General features: G+C 33.6%; 1 protein-coding gene across 1 annotated transcript in view; it reads left to right on the forward strand.

Moving 5' to 3' along the window:
- The window catches only part of ICA69 (islet cell autoantigen 1-like protein), a 135035-nt gene that overhangs the window by 45354 nt on the left and 62316 nt on the right, over positions 1 to 27365 (forward strand). Inside the window, exons 4-5 of the mRNA XM_035363685.2 lie at positions 4041 to 4164; positions 25714 to 25912. Of these exons, the coding sequence (XP_035219576.2) occupies positions 4041 to 4164; positions 25714 to 25912 (323 nt within the window). The remainder of the gene's footprint in view (positions 1 to 4040; positions 4165 to 25713; positions 25913 to 27365) is intronic.

The raw sequence follows: 27365 nt of genomic DNA on the forward strand, positions 1-27365 counted from the left end.
AGTCTAAACACAGATCAACCTCATTTCAGATGTCCTGTGCAGAATGGAAGAAAACACTTGCAAGATGTAGCTGCAGAAGTGAAAAAAGGTAGCAGTCCAAAGGAGTCATGTCAAGGCTATATGGTGGGTGTGGCAAAAGATCCCGTTTGAGTCCGTAGAATCCATCTGGTGAATGCAGACACATGTGGTCTTGTGTTATCTTGATGGAGCATTACCTTTTTGCAGCGAAACTCAGTTCAGCATTTTTCCTCTGGCAGGGTCAACACAGACTAGCATCTTGCTGCATGCCCGTACTGTCAAGGGTTTTACCTTTTTCCAGCTATTTTTTGTGGATACTATGTAAATCCCACCAGATACAAAGCATGATCTTTTTGTTGGCCAAACTGTGCTTTGCGACTCTGCTGACGGCTCACTGAGTGCAGACCCCCTTTTCTGCCTGTGTTGTTGAAGTAAATTCTCTTTTCATCACATGTAGAGATTCGGTTCAGAATTCTGTCTGTGCATTGATATTTGAGCAGAGTAGTGCAGGCCCAAACACATCTGTCCTTATCTGCTTGAGTCAGCTCATGCATCACCTAGTGATTGAACTTTTACATCAAGTTTATGTGATGCATAGGGCAAGCAATGGACATGTCATTGACATCTAACTCCTTAGCAAGCTCTCATATAGTTGCAAACTGATCTTCTTCAACAAGTTCTGGAAGGCAGGCCTCATCAACATCTTGCAGACTGGCCTCATCAACATCAGTAGGCCAGCCAGAGTGCTCTGCTTCTTGATGAACCTTTGGTACCAAACCTTAAGAGGCTATCACTTCTAAGGACGCACGTGGCTACGCGGGACAATTCCGAGAAACAAGATTCTAGTAGCACTGCTTTAAGTGGGAGGCTTCCGAGAAATGCTTCGTCTAGCTAGGAGGCACATGTCCCAGCTACGAGCAACATTTAAAAACTTTTCTGAAAATGTTCCGGCTGGAGACTTGTTCCTCGAAGATTCAAACAATCAGATGAAAGTTCTGCTTCTGAAGGATCACAGGTAACTTTAAATATAGTGATGACTCTCACTGTGAAGTCATGGACGGTGGAAATAGAGGCCAATTTAATTATTGCTGTTTTGTTGTAATACAACTGCCTGAGTCATTTTTAAAATTTTTATATATTCATTAAATATATAATCGTGAAAATTTCAGAGTTGACGGTATTTTACGACATTCTTGCAGTTCGGATTTGTTTACAAATTGTTCATCGCCAAAAGTTCACCAAATTTGTAGTATTTCATGCTGATCGTGTATTATCACTGTTATATAATAGAATTTTATTTCTTAAATTTAAGTTGAATAATTTTTTTAAATCCATTTATATATGCGCGGCTTTTCTCCTAATTACTTATCTCTTAAATTGTTAATTGCATAATCAGTGACACATTTTAAACAGTATAAAAGATGCATAAAAAAAAGAAAAGCATAGCTTATGTAATAATGAGAATACTCATTAAATTTGTCTATTAATTTCATGTTATTAATGAAATACATTTGGATTATAAATACATTAGAAACTATACTTTTATTGTAAATGCTACATATTGAAACATTGGAAATTTATGGATTTATTATTATGCATGATGAAAAACATTTGAATATACATTCATTAATATAAATCTTATTCATTACATTAATACTAATAAATATATATTAACAACTTCTAAACCATCACATCTCTCTATCTGTATGTAAATATATGACTTATTAGATGTGTATATGTATATATATATATGTATGTATGAATACAAAAATGAACATTGCCAAAAAGTGTATTTGAAGTTACTTTTAATTCATATAATGATCATGCAATTGGCAGCAACTGTAGTCATCAGTTCTTTGCAAATTATTATGGATATGTAATAATCAGTTGAAAAATAATTGATGAGCATTTGATTACTAAAGAGTGTGCACATTTTGTTATTGGGTTAATTCATAATTATATCATATGTATGATCTACGTAATATAAACATGACTAATAAATAATAAGAAATGTAACAGCTGTGCATTTATAACATTTGATTACTTAAAACAGTGCACAACTGATTATCACCTTCATGTCTGTTTACATAATGAATTGTACTTTCCAACGGCCGAGCGGTAAAGTTGCTGAACGCTGGTAGTTCGGTCCGAGGTTCGAATCCCGCGAATGGGCTGGCTGCATAGGTGTTTTCGTGTTTTCCCCATGTGTAATGTGTATACTAGCCAGTTTCCCTTACAAAGTCCTCCACGAAGGCATCCTTCCCTTAGGCAGATAGCCCTAGTGTGCTTTGCCATAATTAAATACACCACCAATTAAGAGCACGGACCTACTAGTGGCCGAAGCATCATTGAGCACTGGTAGTTCTGTGTCAGGTTAGAATGCCGCGAACGGGCTGGCTACATGAGCGTTTTCTTGGTTTTCCCCATTTGTAACTGGTATACCAGCCAGTTTTAAAAATTCTTCTACAAAGGGATCCCTCCTGTTAGGCAGATGTCCCTCAAGGCTTTGCCGTAATCACATAAAACAAACTCATGATGTGCACCACCTAATTTCTAGAGTTGGTATAATTAATGTGTTTTGGTATATTACTGAGTGTTCTATGGGACAGTAAACAACTCACACATGTTTGATTGCTCATGTATTCATATGCTTTATTTGATCTTCATTTTGCTAAATAGTATCTCCTGGCTGTGAAGATGTAAATATCAGCCATATAGATTTTTGTCATGAAAGTTTTTTTTTTTTTTTTTTTTGTCTGTTTGTTTGTTTGAATGGATAGAACAGTAATTATGAGCCATAAAGTTAGTCAAGAAAATGCTTTCACCAGGTCACAAATTTTGCAGTGAGCCATCAAATTTTCATTGGAATGCTGACAACAGAAAATACACATAAGTAATGTCTGATAAATAGACTTATCTGGCACATGTTTTAAACTATTCTTAGTGTATACAGAATTTGGCTATTACTGATGTAATGATTGCTATAACCTGAAGTGTGTTTATGTGTTACTTGAAGTGCCAGAGTGGAGATCAAAGTGAACTTGATAGCAATCACCTTTCTATTATCTTCCATTACTAACAATAAAGTTTAAAACGAAAAACGTGTGAGCGATACAAAACAGTATGAAGAAGCAAACGTCACTTTCGTCAATCTGAGCGATTTACCAAGTGAAAATGGTAACTCTATTTCGCCAAAGAGCGTTTCTCAGAACTGTTCCACGAAACGTTTTGTTCCGGCAACAAATATCGTATGTGATAGTGGTATTAGTGTCAGATGATACAACATTAGTACCTAAAGTTGTACACATGATTTGGTGACACACTGTAGCTGATGTTTTGCAAAAGAACTGGAAGTAAATGATGGTTCTAATCTGGTAGTGTGATAGTTCCATTTCAGACACCTTGTACTTAATTATAACAATATTGTTTTACAAATTTCACAACACAGTGCTCTAAAGTGAGTCTCTTTCTTTCAAATGCCAAAAATCGTTTGACACAATATGATTAAACACACTAACATGAACTGTTTGTGCAGATAATATTTGCAGTTGTGGGAAATTTTTGTTAAAACCCGATATATTTTGTTCTTTAATTTGCTTCATAGTACCATGGAGGATAAACTTTTGTAAGGTTCTTTGTTATTTTGTTGTACTTTGTAGTAAATGTGTAAAATTAAGTTACTCTCATTTAATTTCCTAACCAGTTCTGTGTTTGGTCTAGGAAATTTTTTCATTAATTGTGACAAATTAAGAAAAGTCATTTAGGTTAACAGCTGAATAACCCTTCTGTAATTTTCTTACATTAAATAAAGAGCATTTACAGTAATATGTGCTGAGAAGGTGATATTTTTATGTGGCATAATATGGTGTAGATTTCACTGTATGAATTCTTTGCCATAGCACATCTTCTAAACTATATTTTGGGAGAGCTTAAACTAAAACTTGAATTTTGTTTTCTGTACTGAGCTTCTGAAATACGAATTTTTAGCAGAAAATTTTATATATATATATATTTTCCCCTAGTGCTAGCTCAAGAAGAAAATGCAATGGGTCGTTTCTTAAAGGAAAATGGCAAGTATGATAAGACTAGAGCTGGCAAAGTTATGACAGGAGCCGGAAAAGCTCTCAGTTTCAGTGCACAGCAGAAGTAAATATGAATGTTTCCAATAGAGAATAATCATGTTTTTTTATTCTAAAGCATGATATGCATTGTTATTGATTCCTAGAACTTCATAATTAGAACATATTAAGTATTAAAATGTTTTAATTATATTGAAATTTATGTTGCAAATTATACAGAGTGTTTGCAAACTGTTATTACAGGTTTTGTTTCTTTCAATTTTGATTTCTAGATATGGATTTTTCTCAAAATTAATTAAGAGAATTCTATGAAAATGTAAGTTTTCTTTATGTAGTGCAGCTTTTATGTAGCAAAAAGGAAAATGTTATGCTTTGAAGAGTTAAAATTGAAAGTTTCATACGTTTGCATGTAATATTTGCACGGACTATTAGTAATTAATAGTTTCATGAGGGTCAGCTGCAAAGTTAATATGAATATTGTTTTCACTAATGTTGAATAATGATTCATTAAAATTAATAGCTTTTATTTTGTAAATTCTCCCTAAATCAGTTTAAAATTTGGTTGAAATTGTTTTGCGGTTGTCACAGTAACTTTGATTCATTATATTTTCTTCATTTTTATAATGTTTGAAAATTTTTGTATTCTACTTCTTCATTCGTAATGACATAATTAAATTTCATACTTAGAAAATCCCTCTATGTATTGGTACTGACACTGGTTTATAATTATCTTCTCTGTAAATGCCCTTGAATCTTGCAGATATTTTGAGAAACTTTGCAGTTAGAAATTGTGAGCACCTCATATACAAGGTGATTCAAAATCGGTGTACAGACTTCAAGGATAAGTTCAGGATACAACAGGAAAGCATATTTTAGAGAAACATTTCTGGAAATACCCAAGGATGGACTCGAAGAATCTTGCAGCTTGTTAATCAGCAGCACTGTAAAATAAAGAGGGTGCACTTTAAACTATTTATTTATAAGCATTGAATATTAAATTTTGTACAGAACCATGACTAACATACTACTCTTTTTACATACATACAAACTGTTGCCATTCTCACGATACTAAGAACTAAATGTGAAAGGTTGTCATTTACAAGCTACTGAACACTAATTGTTAGAGCTTTCCTTTCTTCCTTAAGTGAACAGAGTATTGTTCACAAAAATGTTCAGTATCATATTTTAATGAAAATATCCATTTTGACTACTCTTGAATCCATTTGACCGATGTTTTTACATGAAATCTGTAAGTACGGACAAAATAAAGGACTCTTTTGCCCAAAGTGGATTGTAAGATGGATTTAAAATGGATTCAGAAGAGCTTTTCTTCATGACATCTGTACAGGCATACATATCTCACATAACTAAAAAAAAGAGTAGCCTCAGAATGTTAAAATTTTATATATGGAACTGCTATAATGTGTAGTTGTGCATCTACCTTTTTGGTTGCAATCAGCCTAACAAAACATATATAATGTATAGCTACTCTGCTACCCGGCTTGTTGAACTCAGTTTTTTTTTTTTTTTTTTTTTTTTTATATTGGTAAAGTGTGCATTTTTTGCTTTAAAAGTGATTGAATTATCTTGTTCTTATGTTTCTGTTAAGGTTTTAATGCTTTTAGTTAATATGCTGTAATAATTGTAGAATTATCAACAATAAAAGTGTTTAAGTGGTATTAAACTTAACGAAGCTGTCATTTGGTTACATTTGGAACTCTTAGTAGAATAGTGAATTAAGTCAGTTTGTGTACCAACCTCGTTTTCTTTTTGCTGAGTCGGATTAAAAGTAAACTTGATCAGTTTGTGCACTGATTTGAGTTTTGTGCACCTAAAAATTTGTCTTACTGTCTGCAGGTCTGTTTTTGCACGGAAGCTCTAATTTTGGTTTTAAAATTTTTTTAACTTGTTTTAATACTGTATTCGATGTTTGATGTTTTTCTGTATTTTACAAATTTTAATGAAGATGTTTTAAAAGTTATTTTTGCCTTGCTGCAAAGTCAGAACTGAATTAATTGAATGAGAAATATATCTCTAATGAAATTCAAGGAAATAAGTTTAAATGAAATACAAAAAAATTTGTATAATTTAATAGGTTGTACAAGGAAGTCATGTGGTGTCCACATAAGATTTTTTTTCCTTTTGAACCAAAAAAAAAAAAAAAAAAAAAAAAAAAAAAAAAAAAACTTTCATTCCTTTTTTTTTCTTTTATTTTTTGGGGGCTCAAAAGTTAATTTAAAAAACCTGTCCAGCTTTCTAATCATGCTTCCAATTACAGTTCTTTTTGTTCACTGTCCCATGTTTCTGAGTTAGCATAGTCATTGATCTTCTAGACTTTGCTCTTGACAGTATCTGGGATCATACATTTTTACATCTCTTTTCAGCACATTAACACCTTGTTCTGTTCCCTTGATGTTCTCAAGAGAGCCTGGAACTGATGTTTATTCTGTTTCTTCTTAATACTGTTCCTCCTGATCTCAGTATATATGATTTGGGCTTCTTTTATACTTCTTTCTATAACTGCTTATTTTCAGTGATTATCTTGATATACCCTAACATAATATCATTTGCTTAATGATGGTGGTGTTTTTGTATGATGATCATAATATGACTTCTGCTTAATTATTTCTTGGTTGATTTTTTTTAAAATTAACATTTTTCACAGCTTGAGGTTTCAATAATACTTCTGATGTAGAAAGAACTGTTCGTGTTCTTTTACTCGTAAGTTGTTGACCTGGTGATCCTAACATCTCATTAGTTGGAGTGTTACATATGAGCTAACAATGCTAAATAAGGATTAGCATGATCTGCTTGAGCTTTCTTTAACAATTTATTCTCTGTTTGTTCTGAACACTTTGATAATCCATTCAATTGCTGATGGTATGGGGTGCTCATTACAGGTATAAATTCGTATTTCTTGGCAAATTCTGCAAAATCTGTGCTTGCAAACTGAGATTCCTTATCAGATATCACTAGCAATGCCATATCTTGCAAAATGAAATCACTTTTATAACGAATCACAGTCTGGCTTCAATTACCTGGGAATTTTGAGATTTCTGAAGTGTGAATAGTAATCTACAACTAATAAGTATAGATCTTTGTTAATCTCTAATAAATCTGTTCCAACTTTATACCAAGGTAAATTAGGAACTTCAAATTGTATCATAGGTTCCCTTACGGTTTTGTTCTGATAATCATTATGTATAGAACATTTTGAAATTTTATCTATCTGTTTGCTCAAAGTGGCCCAAACAAAACATCTCTAACTCTCTACATTTTTCTATGTCAAAGTGACCCTCATGAATTAAATTTAACATCTCTTTTTGCATACTTAAAGGGATAGTTACCCTTGCTTCTTTGAAAAATATGCCATTTTCCTTCGTCTCTTCCATTTTCTATTCTATCTAACTCATCTCTATAGTCCCAAAGTATTTTGACTTGAGGTTCCAACTGATATTTCCTTTGTGGCCAGCCTCTCAGAACATATTTCTTTAAACATTGTAGTGTAGCATAAAGTTCTCTTTCTTTCTTCAATTCATTAATTTTCTTGTCATGTGCTAGAATCAGCTTAAAATATCTGTATCTTTCATCATTATCTTTTTCTGTTGTATTCAAATATGCTGTGCTTAAAATGCCTGCTGTTAGTAAGTCTTTCCCCTTTTTGTAACGTATGTCTAAATCATACTTTTGTAATTTAACAGCATTCTTTGTAATCACTGAGGTGCCTTAAAAAGGGGTAAAAGGGGACGATAATTTCAGCTGTAATACAGTTGCCATATATATAATGATGAAATTTAGAACATTCAGAAGTAATAACTAAATGACGTTTTTTATTTGAGTATAATTTTTCTGACTTTTCGTTAGGGTGCTGGAAACATAAGCAGTTAGTTGATTTTCTTGTAGTAAAATAGCACCTAAATCTTCAGAACTTGCACTGAAAACTGGATGTTCTTTTGACCACAGCAAGAGCAACTTCTTCCACGGTTTCATTTGAAATCCCTTTCGATCTTCTTACTCGCAGCACACAACTCCCCTGTCTCTTCAAATTTAGTGATCATTCATTTTCAAACCCTGCCTTGACTTAGGCCCTTTTTATAAGCCTTTCAAGCATTGATATTTTCTCAATGCAGTTGAAAAATTATTGCTGTATTGATAAAATAAGTTGATCAGTAAAGCTAGGGGTGCGTCTATTGAAATAGTTATATCCTTATTGACATCATACAATCTTAATACAGGTGCTTTTACAACTAGTTCTTTAAGAGTTTCAAAAACTTTTTGTGTTTTTCAGTCCAATGCCAGAGAACATTTTTCTCAGGCATGTCTCTTAATGTTGCACTAATATTAGTTAAATTAAGAGGAAATATGGCTAAGTAATTACTCATTCCTAAAATCTTTAGAGAAGGCACATCTGTAGCTTGTGGCATTTAATGAATGGCTTCTACTTAAAAAAAAAAAAAAAAAAAAAAAAAAAAAAAAAAAAATCAGGTTTTAACCAGTTTTCACTTAACTCATGCCCTGTGTAGTTCACATGATTAATTTTTATTTTTACACTTAGCCTAATTGAACTTCAGATTATTTTTCCTTGCTCTCTAAAGTACTTTTTTAAGTCGTAGGTCATGTTCCATTTTATTAGATCTCCATATTAAGATATCATGTGTAATGCATTGAACACCTTCTAGACCTTATTTCTATTAGTTGGTTTAATTTTCTTTGGGAAATATCTGAAGCTGAACATATGCCAAATGGTAATCTTTTAAATTTGTGTCTGGCAAATGGTGCATTGAATATATACACAAATTGCTTTCTTCATCAAGCTGGATTTGCTAAACAGCATTATTAGCATAAAAAAAGAAAATATTTTTGCTTTTGATGTTCTAGTGACAACTTCATCTATGTTTAATATAGGGTAATGTTCTCATTTTGTCGCTTTATTTAAATTGGAGGATGAATTACTCTTGTAAGATGATTTTGTATCCTCTATTCAGAAAGTCTAAGCCTTGAAATACATCTTTGTATTCCTTCAGTAAGTCTTCAGTATAAACAGGCATTACATTTTGAATCAAACATAGCTGGAGACATGATTTTAATCCTAATATAGCAGGTACTCTTTTGTCAATTACTTGGAATTCTGCAATGTAGTTATTTTTTCCATATTGGCAATTAAATATTACTTTTCCTATAATATCGATTTTATTCTGAGAGAATGTAACTAATCTTTTCAGACTTCTGTATCAGAGCAGCTTTAGAACTTTTAACGTTTAGAAAGCTTTTAGAACTAAGGTTAGCAAATAGCTTTTAGAAATAACATTTCACATTGCTTCAGTATCTAACTTCAAATTAAGTTTATTCACTTTAATGTGAACAGTCCATTTCTTCTCTTTGTTATCTGAACTAGAAGGGTTAATGTACTTGCATAAAATTCTAACTCTTTCTGCTGTCATGATTTTTGTAACTTGTCTCTCTTTTTTTGGTTATCTGGATAGCTTTATTTTTTATTTTATAGCTTTTATACTGATTCACAAAATGATTTGCCTTTTCACAATTTTTTCCATATGCTGGGCACTTTCAATACTAATGAGATGTTCCACATTTAAAACAAAACTTAGTCTCTTGTTTTTTATTATTAACCCTTCGTATATATTCTTATTATGTTTACTTAGTTTCTTTTTGACAATGTTTACAACATCTTGTATTATTTTCATTTGATGTGCACTTATTTCCGCAGATCTGCATATATCAAGAGCTTTTTCTAATGTTAATTCTGTTTCATGGAATAATCTTGCTCTCAATAGATAATTTTAAATACAACATACAGTTTTATCATTTAACAGACTATCCATTAATTGTGCAAAGTCTGTTCTGAGTTTATATCGAAGGCCAATTACATAGTCATATATGGTTTCCGATGCAGTTTGATATCTTTCAAAGAAGAAATGTCTTTCATGTGTAATATTTTTCTTAAGTACACAATATTCTGTAAAATTTTTCTTAATTTCATGTAATTTAGCTTTTTTAGCATCTTCTTCAGGAAATGTATTGCATATTTCAAGACCGCAATTTTGTATTACATGAAGAAAAATATTAATCCTCTGGCTGCTTCATAAATTTCGAATGATTGCAGCTAAATTTGTCAGTGTGAAGCAAGATTTCCGTTAAATTTCATCAGCTCTGATGGTTTAAAAGTTCCCGTTTTGAAAGCAAAGCACTTTTGACACCATGTTAAATAAAGAGGGTACACTTTTAAATGTTTAAATTATTTATTTGTGAGGCTAGAATATAATGTGTTATAGAGCAGTGCAATGCCAGTGTATTTTTGTTTACACATACATCAAAACTGTTGCCATTCACACATTACTAAGTATTAAATGTTGCCATTTAGAAATGCTGAATGTTGTCGTTTACAACTTACTAAATGTTATAAGTTTGATGTTCAACTGACATTTTGCCTTATTATTTTTTCCTCTGAGGTTATTTCAGAGACCTTCTCTACAAAATCCCTATATAATGTGATGTTTACATTGTGCCAGAGTTATTTAGGCACTTTAGTGTGTTCATTAGGCATTTGATGTTTTTACATTCATTCCCTGGTACACACATCAGCATTGAGAGGTATGCATTATTGCTCGTAGTAGGAAATTTGATTTTCTCCTGTAATCTACATGTGTATCTTATTCCCATATTGTTAACATGTGGCTAAAAATATATTTTGAAATCATCTTTGCTCTTCATTTCTTCATATTCATTTATATTTAGTATGTCTGACATTTCTAGACGTACATTCTAATATAAATATGACCTTTTTAATGTATGCTGGACCTGTTGTAAAGCTTTTTACTGGGAACTTAAATTTTGTCTGTACGCTTACTGGCATATTGTGATAGTAGTCATTTCTTAAAATTTCTGTAGTTATCATGATATGTTATATTTTTTTCTGTGTTCAAAAGCCATTCTTAGTTTACTTGATCATTTGGATCTGTTTAATTTTATTTGATGTTCTCTCTGTTAACTGCATTCAATTAGATGTTTCCATTTTCTGTAAACAAAAAAGTAATTGAAAGAGATAAAAATGTTTTCATATTTCCATTTCTTTTCTGCATGTTGTTATGAAAATTAGATTTATGCCTTTGTAGTTGTTTATTTAATTTTAATATGAAATATAGAGATTCATTGAACGTCTCGTATAATAATTTTAAGAGAAATTTTATTGCATTTAAAATACATTTTTATGTGATATGAGAACTGTATTACTGACTATAATTTATTAAAACACAGTGAAGTAAAGATACTGTGCAAGTAGGTTTTAATTTTGGTCATCAAGTTTCTTATAATATGAATGCCAACATTTGTTGAGGTGTATGTTAACATAAAGCTGTGATGTAGGATTCTAGTTGAGGGCCTTTAAAAAAAACTCAAATGTAACTGAATGTAAATTGCTATTGCACTATGCTTAATATTGCGTTTTCTATGAAGATTGGTTTCCTCAGGGCCACACTTTCTGTGAGTACGAAAGTGGTAATCCCGAGGTACCCTAGCCCTTCAAGGGATCATCCTCTTGGTGAGATGGGAGTCGTGATGCTTAAGGTCTAGTGATCTTACCTCCTTTCTTTTTTTATCTTTCCATATTATTTCTTTTTCCATTTTTTCCTTGTGGTTTCCGTTTTCGGAGAGGTCCATAAAGCCAATTTGTAGGAGAAAGCCTGAAGTAAATAGAAAACAAAGGAATGAAATTAAACTAACTGTTGTTTAGTCAGATAACATGATTTAAAGTGTGGTGGAAGGCAAACCGATGAAGGTTTATGGTAAACAGTAGTACTGAAGTTGGATGTCTGACATGTGACCAAAATGTCAAGGAATGGAAGAGAATTGCATGCCTCAAGTTCAAAAGTTGCTTGTAGTACTTATTTTGGGGGAAAAAATGCATTTGTTTCAAACAGTGCTGTGTAAGGGAAATGTGCTCATAAATTTCGATGCAGGAGAAATGAAATTCACAAAGTGGTTTCAAGACAATCTTAATGCAACCTTCATTGGAATATTGGTGAATAATGATTTTACATCAAGAGAAACCATGAGTAAATTTTCAGGAGAAATGCCTTTAACTTTTTTTACAAACTCTGTTGAATTTTTTGTGGTGTAAATTTTATTATGTAATAGAGTTGAAAATCTAAAAAGTAAATACAGTACAAAGTCTTTAATCCGGACTCGTCGGGACTTCAGTGATTCCGGATTGGGTTTTTTTTCTGGATTATAGATCATCAATTTAAATCTGGTAAGACAGCATGCAGAAATTATAAAATTAAAAATATGAAACCGTAATTTATGAAATAAAGAGCAATTATGATCTGGGTATCAAAATTTACAAAAAAATAGCTTAATATTTATTTGTTTATTTTATTAAACATTTCTTTCAATGTAAGTTGTTTAAGTTGCTTCGTTTTTTGTGCTAATACTTTCTCTTTAATTCTATAAACAGACATAATTTCTTGTTTAGTTCCACTGTTCAAGTCCTGTAGACTAACTTGTCAATCGAAATTTTTTTGTTTTTACTAACCTCTCGGTCACTTTCTTCATGCCTTTATCCATTTTTTTGCAGCAATTCCACTTTTTGTTTGATGGACATCGAAACATGCTTTCGCTTTGGAGATCCTTTGGCAGCTCCAGAATCGGAAACTCTTTTTGACATAATCGAAAGGTCAAGCTTACTTTTTATAAAATTGCTCCAACAGTCTTCAAAAAATAATCCAATTAGAAGACTAAGGAACAACACAATCTGCATCATTAACTGAAATAGATAATTTTAGCCTAGCTTATACCATCCGTTATACATTAAACGTGCATGCGTAAACGCTACGCATGCGCAGAATGTTTGTAGCTTTGAGGTCCGGATTATAGATCATTCCGGATTATGGATGTCTGGATTAAAGACTTTGTACTGTATTTATCTAAAGGGTACGAGGCAGTGCCTAAATTTGATACAATAGGGTGGAAAGGAATACAACTTTTATGAATTTCGGGAAGAGCATATAATCTGGCATAATTTTTTAAGCAACTGTTTTTAAGTTGGTCGAAAAGATTTGTGACGATTTCATCATAGTTTTTATTTTTGAGAGTTCCAAAGGTGAAGGGTCTTTAGTGATCAAATTATATGGTCCTTTGTTTAAGATTAATATCGGATTATGTGTTACTCGTTAGCCAAATATTTAGTTTCTAGATTTTCAACTCTGTTAGGTAATAAAATTTACTCCATAAAGAAATTCAAGAGTTTTTAAAAAGTGTTAAAAGCATTTCCCTTAAAAATTTACTCGTGGTTTCTTTTGATGTAAAATAATTATACACCAATGTTCTAATGGAGGGTGCGTTAAGATGTCTAGAGTGACTTCGTTAATTTCATTTCTTCTGCATCAAAAAAATTGATGAGTTCATTTTTCTTACACAACTCTGTTTGAAAGAAATGCATTTTGTTTTCCAAAAAAAGTATTACAAGTAAACAGGGATTAGCTATGGGAAGCTCTCTTAGTCCCATCCTGACTGATAGGATTACATGCATTATTATGAATCAAAATTATTTGAAACTTTAAACTACCCGCTATGGTTCGGCTATGTAGACGATACTTTTACCCTGTTTGACAGTATAAAAGATGATTTAAATAACATCCTTTCAGTAATGAATTCCATTGATCCTGCTTTTGAACTTGAGACATGCAATTCTCTTCCATTCCTCGACATTTTGGTCACACGTGATACATCCAACTTCAGTACTACTGTTTACTGTAAACCTTCATTAGCTTGCCTTCCACCACACATCAAATCATGTCATCCGACTAAACAAAAGTTAGTTTCATTTTATTCCTTTGTTTTCTGTGCATTTCATGTTTTCCCCAACAAATTGGCTCTTGATCAAGAACTAAATTATTTAAAAGCGGTAGGTCTTGATAGGACCTTTTTACCCAACATTATTAACCAAGCGGTTAAAATATTCTCGTCTCAACACACCAAAAAGCATACTCTTGTTGTAGGGAATTATAAGAATTCTGCTGTCATTCCTTTCTTTCCATCGATTAGCTATAAAATTTCACGTATTTTACAGAAATTTAACTTTTCGGTCGTTTATTCTCCTATCAATAAAATTCCAAGTTCCATACTTAAGGATTCCATTCTGACTATGAATTCCTGGGGGTATTTACAGGATTCTTTGCCAGTGTGGTTTAATTTACATTAGTCAAACTAAGAGAGCCTTAAAATTTTGGATTAAAGAACATGAGGCATATGTTAGGAAAAAGGAAACACATATGTCCTTTGTAGTCCAGCAAAATCACTCTTTCCATTTTTCTGCATCCAAAATTATTCAAAACACATCTTCCGCTGGTGAATTATATTTTTCAGAGGAGTTTTACATTAGAAAAATACCTCTGTTCTAATTAAGAACTCTAATTCCAATTCATCTTTACCTCCAGCCTTTAAAGAAATTATGTTTTAGTGTTCTTGTTTCATCAATAGATGGCACCAGTAGCTTAGCCATTCTTATCATATCACTGTATCTTATTTGTTTATTCGCTCTTTGGCAGGTGTGGATGGTGGTTTAGTAAAACCATCAAAATTAGTCCTACGGAAATTTGCAAATATAACGATGATTTTTGTTGTTTGACTTCTGAATTAATAATTGTTCGGCGTGTTATTTTTATCTACCTTAAATTATTGTTGAAGCATCATCTATAAGTTCTTTTGTTGTTCATTTCAAAAGTGGAATTCATGGAACTTGCATTAGAATATCTCTGGAGCTAGGAGAATCAAGATGCATAAGGAGAAACACTTGTTTAATACCAGGCAGATTATCATGACCTTGAACATGTGTGATCTGCCAATTGACATTAAGGCAGGCTATTTAAATTGTCCCATGTGACCCCCATGTTCCTAGCTGTATGCAATGCCTTTAATGTCGGCATTTTAGTCACACAAAAATGTATTGTCATATTAATCCTGTTCCCGATGCTCCAGGGAAGGTCATGACAGTGACAGTTGTGCTGCTGAGCCATTATGCATTAACTGCAAGGGTTTATATCCAACATTCTCATGCATTTACACCAAGTAGAAAGCTGACAAGGAAGTTGAGACTTTCAAAGAGATGAGGAATGTTTCATATTCAGAAGCCAGAAGGATAGTACAGATTTCACCACAATTTAATGCTTCTTATGCCAGTGAGAATAACTCAGCAAGAACAATAACTTGCCAAACAGTATTCAATTCTAAAAACCCACAAACATAGGTTAGAGTAGACTAAAGGATAGCCCTTGTATTATCGCGACGTTGTTTCGTTTATCGACATGTTGTTGTTTCATTTATGGTAACCTGAATAGTTGAATGTTATGGAAACCCTATTATGACATAATTGGTTGCATTATTCCGGGAAATTCTAAATAATGGGATGTTTTGTAAAGGTTTTGTGGTGTGTGTTGGTTAGGAAGTACTTTGCTTGTTTTGTTGTTTAGACGGTAGAATGGCTGAATGTAGTAAGATTAATTTGAAGTTTCTGTACAATTTGGAGTGAAAGGGGAAAAGAGCGTTAATTGACTGGTGTGTAAATGAAGGTTTACGTAGTAGCCATTATAAGTGTCCTATTTGTAGGAAGAAAAGGCGTATGGTCGAACGTAGGACTATAAGGGTGCTTATTAGGATATTTTTTACTCTTATTTTGTAAATTTATGTGGTGACGCTGATATACGGATTCAAGTTCAGATAATTTCAGGAAGTTCTTGGATGCTGTTAAGCAATTTTGTGTGCGACAGACTGAAGACGAAATTTTTAAATAAGGTAAGTGGATATTTGCTTTGTGTAATGCTTAAATGCAAAAAAGGTTTTCCTTTTATGTTATTTTATTGTTTGGTTTTAAATGTAGTTTAATGAAATTATGTATTTTTCATTTGCCTCTACTGTAGAATTGGGTGCTCCTTTGGCTTTTTAAGCAAAACTATATCGATGTGTACTTGGACAAAGTGAAGGGAGTGCGCAATGCTAATTTTGTGCAATACTCTGATGTTTTTTAAGTGAAAATAGGTCGACATGTGCATGGACAAAGGGAAAGGAGTGTGCAATGCAAGTTTGTGCAATTCTGGGAATTTTTTAAACTGAAAATAGGTCCATGAGTACATGGATACTGAGTTTGTGCATTTCTTTGTCTTGTTATTTTGCCTTTTTGTCTACACAGGCCAAAATAACAAGTCAAAGAATTGCACAAATTCGGTATCCATGTACTGCCAAACATCGCCTATTTTTGCCAAGGTGTATCCATAAATATACTTTTACCATTTGATAAAAGAGAGTCTACCTTGCCTTCACAAGAGAAAAGAAGTAATATTCAAAAATATACAAATTCAAAAATGTAGCAGTAGCTTTCTGCAAAGTACAGGGTGGTTATAATTTGAAGTTCCACTTTGAAATGGTCATAAAAGGAAAAGTGCTGGACCAAATGTTATCAAACTTTTTAATCGTGTAAAGGAGGTCATGGGAATTTATTTTCCAAGAAAAAAGTCATCATCGGGGGGAGGGGGAAATGGCCCTGTATGCACTGTATGCAATATTACTAAATGAAACAAGGGTCAAAATCTAACTTTACCTTTCTGTTACATGGGTTTAACATGTTGTATAACCTTAAGAAACATTGACCTAAACAAAATTATCATTTAAAGGCAATAAAAGTTGAGTGTGTCATCCGTGTAATGGAGAAACCCAGAAATTAACGATTAGAAAAGTTGACATAGCAAATGACTCGCAAAAGTGTGTCCATTCCGGAAATCATTTTCTTACGGATCACTAATTTATGATTTCTGAAGCCTGAATTGGGCTTTAGAGATGAAGATATCAGTTTAAAACGTTTTTAATCTTTTCTAAAGCTAAACTATTTGTGGGGTTGTGCAAAACTGCAGTGGCTTGTAATTGGCTTATGGCAAGAAGAAGCAAATGATTTATGCAGATAATCTAAACAATTCGGTGGAATTGTAAGATGCGATACACTGACATGTCTGTAACATTCTACCTAAAATGCTAAGAGCTGCTGTTGAGAATGCTGTAATGCGGCTTAACTTGCTTTGGGAAAATGGTGGATGCCACATTGAGCATGCTTTGTAACACATTTCAGAAATGATTAAACACATTTTAACCCAATGTCCTCATGTCTTATTTTGTTTAACAATATTGCATACGCCGCCATTTCCCCTTGGTGGTGAGTTTTTGAACACCCCAGTGGAAAATAAATTCCCATGACTTCCTTTACGTTATTATCAAGTTTGATTACATTTGGTCTAGTAGTTTTCCTCTTATGGTCATTTCAAAGTGGAACTTTAATTATAAATAACTACACTGTATATGTTTTGAGTCATATGTTTAGTTTTGGTTTCTTTGATTATGCCAAAGCACAGGAGAACTATTAAACAAAGAGGGAGAATGCCTTTGTGGAGGGCTTTTTAAGGGCAGCTGGCTCGTATCCATATTATACATGGGAAAAACCACAAAAGCAACCACATAGCCAGCCCATTCACCTGGAATTGAACCCAGATTAAACTACCAGTGTTCAGCAACTTAACTGCGCAGCTGCTGGTGGGCTCGAGTCATATGACAGATGGAATGGAAATGGTAGACACTGAATATTCCAAAGCATCTCTTCCTCTGCAAGTCTATTAAAGAGCCTCCCAAAAATAAGAATTCCTGATGGCCACCTTCATTTCCTAGAATTGTCATGGCTTCTAACATGATCTTGACAGTTTCAAAGAGTTGAGCAATATTAATCATCTACTGTTTTTGGAAGTGCAAAAAACAATCCTAAGACCTGAATGTTCTCTGAAATTGCGAGGACACTCAGTAGTAAGGAAGCACTTTGTCATTAATGATAGAGCTTCTGTAGGTGTACCTATGTAATCTTTACTTAATTACCCATCTAATGTAATCCTGCCAACAATGCCCTTCAAGCAATTCAAATAAACATAAAAACAGTATGTTCTCTCTACTTGTCACCTAATGTATACATAGATCAGTGACAAAATCAGTAAATAGCATCATAGAGTAGCTGCATGCTTCTTTTCTACTTTTGGGAAATTTTAATAGTCTTAGTCCTGTATGATGAATTAGTGACACTAACTCACGTGGATGACAGATAGAGCAAACGATGGATGATAATTTCCCCAGTCTTCTTAATAAAGATGAAAAAAATCTTCCACCGGCTGACAAGAATGTTCCATACTCTTGGTGTTTGTACACAAATTCTCTTGCTTTTTTTTTACTTTTGATATAGGAAGTCATCCCTTTAACAACAATCATTTCCCTATCTTTCTATCTCTTCCAGGAGAAATTACCTAGAAAAACAGAAAAATATGTATTTCATCTTGCCAACTGGGATTTCTTTACTGCCTTTGCAATAACAACACAAGAATTGATGAATAATTGTGCTAATAGATGAAACAGCTCAGGCTGTTACTAACAGAGTTCTTCAAGCAGCTGAAATCTCTATCCTAATCGTTATCCAGAAAAGTGAGCATAATATTCACAACTGTGGTGGAATTGTGAATGTTGAGACACTCTGAAGCAACAGAGAAAAGCTTGTGGGGTTTTTCATAGATACCCCGCTTTGTCAAACCTTTAAAAAAGGCTATGCAGATGCAGGAAAAGTATAGCAGTGGAACAACAAAGAGTGAGATTTGTTGTGTGGAATAAGGTCCTCTGCACCTAGTAAACATGTATGGGAAAGAGCAAAGCATGTGGATTATACTAATACAATTCTCTTTCCATCTGGAAAAAAAAAAAAAAAAAAAAGATGGCTAAGTGATTAGCAACAGAAAAGAAATTGCGAATACAGTTGGTGAGAATTTTGCTGTTGATTTCAGTTTTAAAAGTTATTCACCAGCATTTCTTTTCCTCAAGTGTTACTTAGAGAAAACTTCCACTGCATTCAGCTTTCCCAATTTGGAACCATATAAGGCTGATTTTACTATGCTTGAGCAAAAGAGAGCCTCGTCAGGTGCACATGGGTCTAGCCTGGGTCGAGATGTTATGAAATGCTGAAGCATCTTTCCTGTAAATCATTATCTTCCGATCTCATTATGTCGTACAGTCAAGTGTGGAAAGAGCGTGCATTCCCAAATACACGGAAAAAAGCTGCTGTCAGTGGTATAACTAAACCAGGAAAAGATCCAAAGAATCACATAAACTATCGGCCCATCACACCAAGAAGCTGTAATTGCAGACTGTTTGAAAAAATGGTAAATCATCACCTGGTCTACAACCTGGGGAAAAAAATGTAAACTCGCCTTATCAAAGTGGTTTATGCAAAGGTAAAACAGCCATGGATAATTTGCTTCTCTTAGAAACCTGCATCTGTAAAGCCTTTGTCAAAAGGAACCACTTGGGTTCATTATTTTTTAACAGTCAAAAAGCTTATCATAAGGCATGGAGATATGACCATTTTGTGTGACCTTTATGACTATTAATTGCATGGCAGCCTGGCAGTTTTTATGCAGAATGTTTTGAAGGCTAGGGCATTTCAAGTAAGAATTGGCTCCGTGTTTTCATGTTTTCCATCAAGAAGAGAATGTTCTGAAGTCTGTGTTCTTAGTGTTACTCTTTTGGCCTTAAAAATAAACTGTTTTTAATGATCTTCCTCCTACCGTTCCAGGATCATTGTATGTTGATGACTTCCAAATAAGTTGTCAGGGTGCAGATATGAAATGCAGTGAAATACATTTAGTGCAAAAACACTTAAGATGAAATATCTGTTAACGCAAAATAATGCAATGGTCCCGACAAGCTACTATGTGTTTTTATGCAGTTTTTTCTTTTAACATGAAACGAAAATTGTTTAACACAAAAAGATTTCCCTTCTGGGAATGAAAAAAATACAGAAAACACTAGCCATGCAGACAAGATTTAAGAAGGGTGAAATGAAAGAGATGTGGTTTCACATATTTCATAGAAAGGAGGGTAACTTGGCTTTGAAATACCGTCGGAATAGCCTGTGATACGAGCCAATTTTGTTTGTCTAAGCTACTTTCACCTTTCTCCCCTACAAACGCCACACTAAATCTTCTCTCTTCAGTTGACTTTGGCATTCGGTGACGAGGTCATTGCAGTGTTTATAAAAATCATAGAGTTTCGCTCGCACCAAAAGAAATGGAAAAGGAGGATACTGACACTTAATGAAATGTTTGAGGAAGTTTCTGCATTATTGGACTGTCCTACTGTATCATCGGAAGAATTCGTTGCAGTAGATGATAATAATGTGTGTACAGCCCCACATATGGGAGACAACTTGGAATTTGTTCATAGCTTAAAAAATATCATTGATGCAGATTCCGATGACGAATGAATGAATGAATAATGCAAGCTCCTGTTCCCACATCATCCGAAATTAGGAACATCATGAAAAGTATCTGCAGTTATTTAGATGCACATTCCAATAGTGAAGTGAATAACAAAATGGATGCCATCGAACAATTTGTTGACAATTTGATGCTAAAAAAGACAGTGCAAAGAAAAATGTCAGGTTATTTTCCAAAAACGCAATAAATGTTTTGTTTTTCAAATACTTGAAAATTTTGTATTAAGTTCTTGTAGATGTTCTTCTTTCATTGATTTTTATTAAATAATGCATATATCTATATAAATGAAATGTACTCTAATAAACTTAATTTTGTTGAATATATTTTTTTTGGAATATCCTTTAACACAAAAAGTGATATATATATATTTATCCTGAGCTTCACCTTGAAGGATCCTTGATTCTGGTTATACTTGAACTTTTTAAAACATTGGCTACATTTGATGTATCAGTACATCATGCATTTGTTTGGGCACAGAAGCACATGATGTTCTGATACATCATTGAAACTGAGAAGAGATTTAGCTAGTTCATTTTGGTTTATTTCAAAGTAATGTGTGTGTAACAGAACAAATAATTTCAGTAGTTTGATGAACCTTGTGGTAAAATCTACTGTTCTCACTTGCCCGCAAAATTTAATATGCTCCAAGTGCAAAAAAATTTTCAAATAAATTTGTACTCGAATGGTTAAGAGTTATTGAAAGTGTACCTTTCTTCCGCATATACTGTACTTGAGGAAGAAATGCTTCAAAATACTAAACTTATTAAAAGTGCTGGCAAACATGTGTTTGGGCACAGATTGTCGCTCATTGATACGGAGCTTTACAGAACTCTTCTCCACTCAAGAATAGATTATGGTTTAGTAGTTTACAGATCAGCATGGCCTGTTTTAAAACTAGATCCTTTTCATCATCAAGCTCTACTGATTAGTTCTGGAGCCTTCAGAGCATCTCCAGTACAGAGCCTGTGTGTCTACTGCTTCTATCCGTCTACATTAACCGTCTGTTTCTAACCGTCTTTACTTCAAGACGAGAAATTCTCTTAGGTTATTATATTATTTCAAAATGTTATCGATACCTAACCACCCTAGTCACCTCCTTTTTGCTTGATGACTCCAACAATCATCTGTTTGCTGCAAGACCTCTGAGTGTGCCTCTGTTCTACATAAGAGCTGAATCACTGATAGAGAAACACTGCATGTCCATTGTGAATGCCCAGACTAAAGCGTTTTGGGATTCTATCCTGTGAGAGTGCGAATATCCAACTTTGTCATGCTTTCCTCCATCTTAACAAGAGAAATACTAACTATAGTATATAGACTTTCCTGTAGATGTTTCATAGGGAACTAATTATGTAGGAGCATTTGAGATTAGTAATCATGTGAAGAGCATCTGTTTGCATGATGTTCGCTCGGTTTTTAACTTCTGAATTTACTGCTGTATACTATGCACTTTCATTCATATCTGGGCTATGCCCGAAAAAGTTCATTATTTATATGGACTTGTTCAGTGCACTGAAAGCTTTAGAAGCATTTTCTGAAATCTAGAATTCTGTAGTTGTTGAAGATCTGAACTTAAACTTGAATTGTGGGTATGAGATTCTGTACTGTTGGGTTCCCAGGCAGGTACGGATAAAAGGTAATGAGAAGGCTAACATTACAGTAAAGTTTGCAGTTGAAACGTCTAATTAGCTTATTCCTTCTAGAGATGTCAACATTGTTATCAAGCAGAAAGTCTAATATGAGTGGCAGCAAGTCTGGGACATTCAGCTCCATAACAAGCTGAGATGCATTAAACCTAGAGTAGAATATTAGGTGGCTAATAGAAACTGGAGAGTGGAATTCTTTTTAACTCATCTCAGAATTGGCTACTCTTGAATGATACATAATTACCTGTTAAAAAAGAAAGTTAGCCTGCTTGTTGTAGATTCAATTCTGTTCTTTCAATGCCATATATTTTAGTAAAGTGTTCTTATTTTAATACACTTTGTGGGAAGTATTTTAATAATTTTGAGGTAACTCTTGATCATCTAATTGGGAAGACTAATTCTAGTACATTCCTGTATTTAAGATATAATGGTTTTTATTATTCATTCTGAAATGGTTTTACTATTTCTTTAGTGTGTTTTAAATGTTTATCATATATGAGTTTTTACCTGTTTTAATATTGGAAGTAATCTTGCAAATTCATAGGTTTCTTCATCCCACACTTTTTGTGTTACCTTGCTCTATAATTTTGACCTGAATCAGTTTGTTTGTTTTAATATTAGTCAAAGCTCGTCACCACATTACTTTAACTGATTTTTAGAATCGATTTTAGAATTTAGGCTTTTATTAAACAATACAAGGTTGTCTAACCATATGTGTGGTGCATGATAACCTTTAGGTTATGAACCACATATTAGCTAACTAACTAAATTGAAGACTGCCTTTGGGCTATTCTTCAACAGACCACTTTCAGAGTAATCATATACACTTCACAAATGATTAATATTTTTTTCTGAATTTTGACATTTGTAATGTATAATTTTTATATGTTGTAATTTAAATTCCAGATGAGGCATTCCTTTTGGAAATCATGAGTTGATGTATTTATGTGCTGTCAGAATTTCTTTTTTATTTTGCAGTGTACAAGGTCTTTTTTTTGGGGGGGGGGGTCTCCAAGGGAGCATTAAAAAGAGATGACTAAGGAACATAATGAATTTATTATTACCAAAAGTAATGTACAAATATCATAGCTTTTCAACAAAATCAAAGTGAAGATTCAGGCATTTGTCATACTGGCAGATGAGTGTTTTGATTTCCTCATCAAAGAATGTGGCTGCCATTGATGGGAGATGGGCCTGAATATTGTTTTGAAGCTCCTGATAGGTCTGGAAATTTTCATTTCCTAGCCAGTTCTTCAGTTCAGGGAAGAGATAAAAATGACTCATTGAAAAGCCTGGGCTGTTCTGGAACACTGTAAGTGAGATGTGTTTGATCACCCAGGAATCATATAACTCTGACATTGCACTCGGTGATTTTCATTGCATCATTGAATTGAAGAACTGACTAGGAAACCTAAGATTTTGGATGAGTGAGGAGCATCAAAACAACGTTCAGGCTTATCTCACATCATTGGCGGCTAGATTCTTTGAAGAGGGGATCAGAAAGCTTGTCCACCACTATGACAAATGCTGGAATCTTCAAAATAATTTTGTCAAAAAGTAACTATGTTCTTACATAACTTTTGGTAATAAATTCAGTTTGTTATTTACTCTTTTCTTATGCTCCATTGCAGGTTGAAAGAAAAATGACCCTGGTATAGTAATACTGCATATCTTGGAACTTTCTTGAGTGATAGACTGCTAAGCAGAAACCTCATATGTTGAGTAGATACATTCAACATTCTAAATATTTTACTATGTTGTTGAAAGTTAAGGGGTTTATTAAAATCATTGTTGTACATCTGAGAGCTAAGTTTGAAAAGTTTATAAAATTAGGTAATTTCTTATAGAGTTTAATTTTGAAATTTTTCATCTGAAATGCTGATTTTAGAGTGGGCATTTCATTATTGGTATTCGAAAATAAATGAATAATTTACAATATGAACTCGTTGGATTTTGGTGATTCTGGTTTTCAAGAATTTCTGGATTTTAGATCTTCAGTTTAAATGTAGTAAGATGAGATGTAGACATGGCAGCATTGGAGCTTTAGTTTTTGTTTAGGTAAAACAGAAGAATGCTACCCGTCACAACATCTCAAGGTCTGAAAATATGATCCTGGCCAACACTGGTATGCTAGTCAATATATTGTCATTAGCCATGGTATGAAACCACTAGTCAGCGGGTGTTTTTGCATGTATGATGTTTCTGTTTTTTTTTTAATTATTATTATTACAGTACAAAGTCTTTAATCCGGACTCATCGGCGACTCCGGATTAGGGTTTTTTCCGGATTATACATCATCAATTTAAATCTGGTAAGATGGCATGCAGAAATTATACAGTTAAAAATATAAAACCATAATTTATGAAATAAAGAGCAATTATGATCTAAAGGGTATCAAAATTTACAAACAAAATGAAGCTTAATATTTATTTCTTTACTTTATTAAACATTTCTTTTAGCGCGCGCATGCATAAAGCATACATTACACATAGTCGAAATTAGAAAATTGCAACCAGAAAACTATTTGATGTGTATTCGTGATATTTATAATGATGCCGAAATTGATTTTAATCATATCGGAGTACATCGAGATGAAACACTACATTTAGTAAGGAATTATAAGCCAAATAAAATAAGAACATCTGCCCTGAAGATGAGGATAGTGCTGACACATCAACTTCCAGTTTGTTGCGTGCCGCGATGTCCCCCCTACCCCCCGCAGAGCAGCGTGAAATTGATAAACAGATTTCGGAATGGTTAGAGAAACAAATCACCTCTCTGTCACTTTCTTCATGCCTTTATCCATTTTTTGTAGCAATTCCACTTCTTGTTTAATGGACATCGAAACATGCTTTCGCTTTGTAGATCCTTTGGCAGCTCCAGAATTGGAAACTCTTTTTGACATAATCGAAAGTTCAAGCTTAATTTTTATAAAATTGCTCTAACAGTCTGCAAAAAATAATAAACCGAATCCAATTAGAAGAATAAGGAACAACGCAATCTGCAACATTAACTGAAATAGATAATTTTAGCCTAGCTTATACCGTCCATTATACATTAAACTTGCATGCGTAAACGCTACGCATGCGCAGAAAGTTTGTAGCTTTGAGGTCTGGATTATAGATCATTCCAGATTATGGACGTCCGGATTAAAGACTTTATACTGTACTATATTCTCCATTCCTAGAAGGGGTTTCCTAAGGCAAAAAGTTTATTTTTATTTTATTCATTTTGGCTGGCAGTCTGGAGGCCAAGATATTGGGCATTGGATTTCAGACATTGTACTCTATCCGTTAATTGATTTCATTATTCCAAATTGTGTGTTTTTCTGGATGACATGCTTGTGTTTTATTAAGAAATTCTTCAGTTAAAGACGGTATCAACTGCATTCATATTGAGCAGAATCATTATGTCATAGTTCATTTAATGGCTTTTATATAAGCTGTTTCTAAATTTCCCTTTATCTCAGTTGAATTTCAGTTTTTGTTTGTTGTTGCTTAGATTACTGCTCTTGATTTATAAGTGATTAGTTTTTGGCATGTTTCATGTTTGTAGCATAGTTTCTCATTCATTTGCTAATTGATATTGAAATTTTATTAAAAAATTTTCTAGATTATCTTTGCGCTTACCATTAGTTCGTCTCTACCATGAAGTAGAGACTTTCCAGTATAGAGCAATAGTTGATACTTTGCAGACTGTGGAAAAAATGGAGAAGGCTAGGACTGCATATCGAGGAGCTCTGATGTGGATGAAAGATGTCTCACAACAACTTGATCCTGATACCTGTAAACAGCTTGAAAAGTTTAGAAAGGTATGTGTTTACCATATTTCAGGTGGAATGCAATAATTGTTTCCATTTGCATGCTAATCTTTTGTGAGCTGCATATTGTTATGTTGTACATGAACTTATCTCAGTTATGGAAAAATCTGGTTGCATTTGATATTTTTTTCACTGTACAGTGGTACCTCAACATACGAGTTTAATTCGTTCTGTAACCTTGCTCGTATCTCAAAGCAATTTCCCCCATTGAAATTAAAATTGAAATGCCATTAATCCATTCCAGCTCCCAAAACACCACCTCAGTTGTTTTTGTTAAGTGTTTTTGAATAAGAAAAATGTATTTACAAGAAAAAACATTTATTTATAACTAACAAATACATATTCTATAAAAACATAATTAAAAGAAAAAGTGAAGTGCTTACGGAAGCGCTTAATTTTCGTCGCTGGTCTTCACTTTTTGCATCACGCTTTGCTCATTTTCACTTGCAGATCGTTTAAAAAAACTGTCCAAGGAGGTCTGTTCTTCCTTCCTTTCAGGATATTGTGGAAATGAGTTAGACAAGTTTCGTTGAACAACTCCGATGCACGATCAGTTGCAACTTTTTCGGAATGATTTTTATCCATGAACTCTACAGCTTTCTCCCACATTCTCAAGATATCCTTTATATGTCTTGTACGGATAACTCCCTCCATTTCTGGGTCCTCTTCAAAACTAATTTTTTGTTGAACCACCGTATGCTGCCGCGAATGTAGATCATGTAACTCCTCGGTTGTCAGCTCCTGAGACTGTTCCTCAACAAGTTCGTTCACATCTCTCTCATCCACCTCCAGATCCATGGATTTTCCCAGAGAAACAATCTCCTCTACCACTAACACTTCGGGTTCCAATTCTTGGAAGGCCCTTTCAGCTACAGCTTCAGGCCACATCTTCTTCCATGCAGAGGTTAAGGTCCTCGTAACACCCAGCCAGGTCTGATCAATAATTCTTAGGCATATCACGATGTTAAAGTGGTCCTTCCAGAACTCGAATCTCAAATCTTGCTCTTATCTCAAAGCAAAATATCGCTCGCTTGGCAGCTCGCGTCTCAAAACACTCATATATTAGGGCACTCGTATATCGAGGTAACCACTGTATCTATATATATGTTCGCTATGATTTAAGTTACTTTGTGCCAGCAAGACATTAATGAGTACACTGTAGCATAACTGCTAACCCTTCCTGTTTTCCATCACATCTTGCAGTCTGTTTGTTAGATCACTGATTCTCCCATTTTTAAAGTTCTTGTAAGAAGCAAAATGTTTTCCAACAATAAGGGAAATCTATTGAATAAAGGAAATCTAAATTGCGTAAATTCCATTCCCCTCCCTTAATGACTTTTACCATATTTTTCTAACTAAATTTTATTTAATTTCAATTATTGTAATCTACTGTAGGCATTTCTAGACCATTTTATGAAGATTCAAGCAGTGTTGGATCAATTGA

Source organism: Stegodyphus dumicola, chromosome X2, assembly GCF_044657685.1.
Source record: "Stegodyphus dumicola isolate Sdum_Otavi_A_Nest chromosome X2, ASM4465768v1".
Lineage (NCBI taxonomy): Eukaryota > Metazoa > Arthropoda > Arachnida > Araneae > Eresidae > Stegodyphus > Stegodyphus dumicola.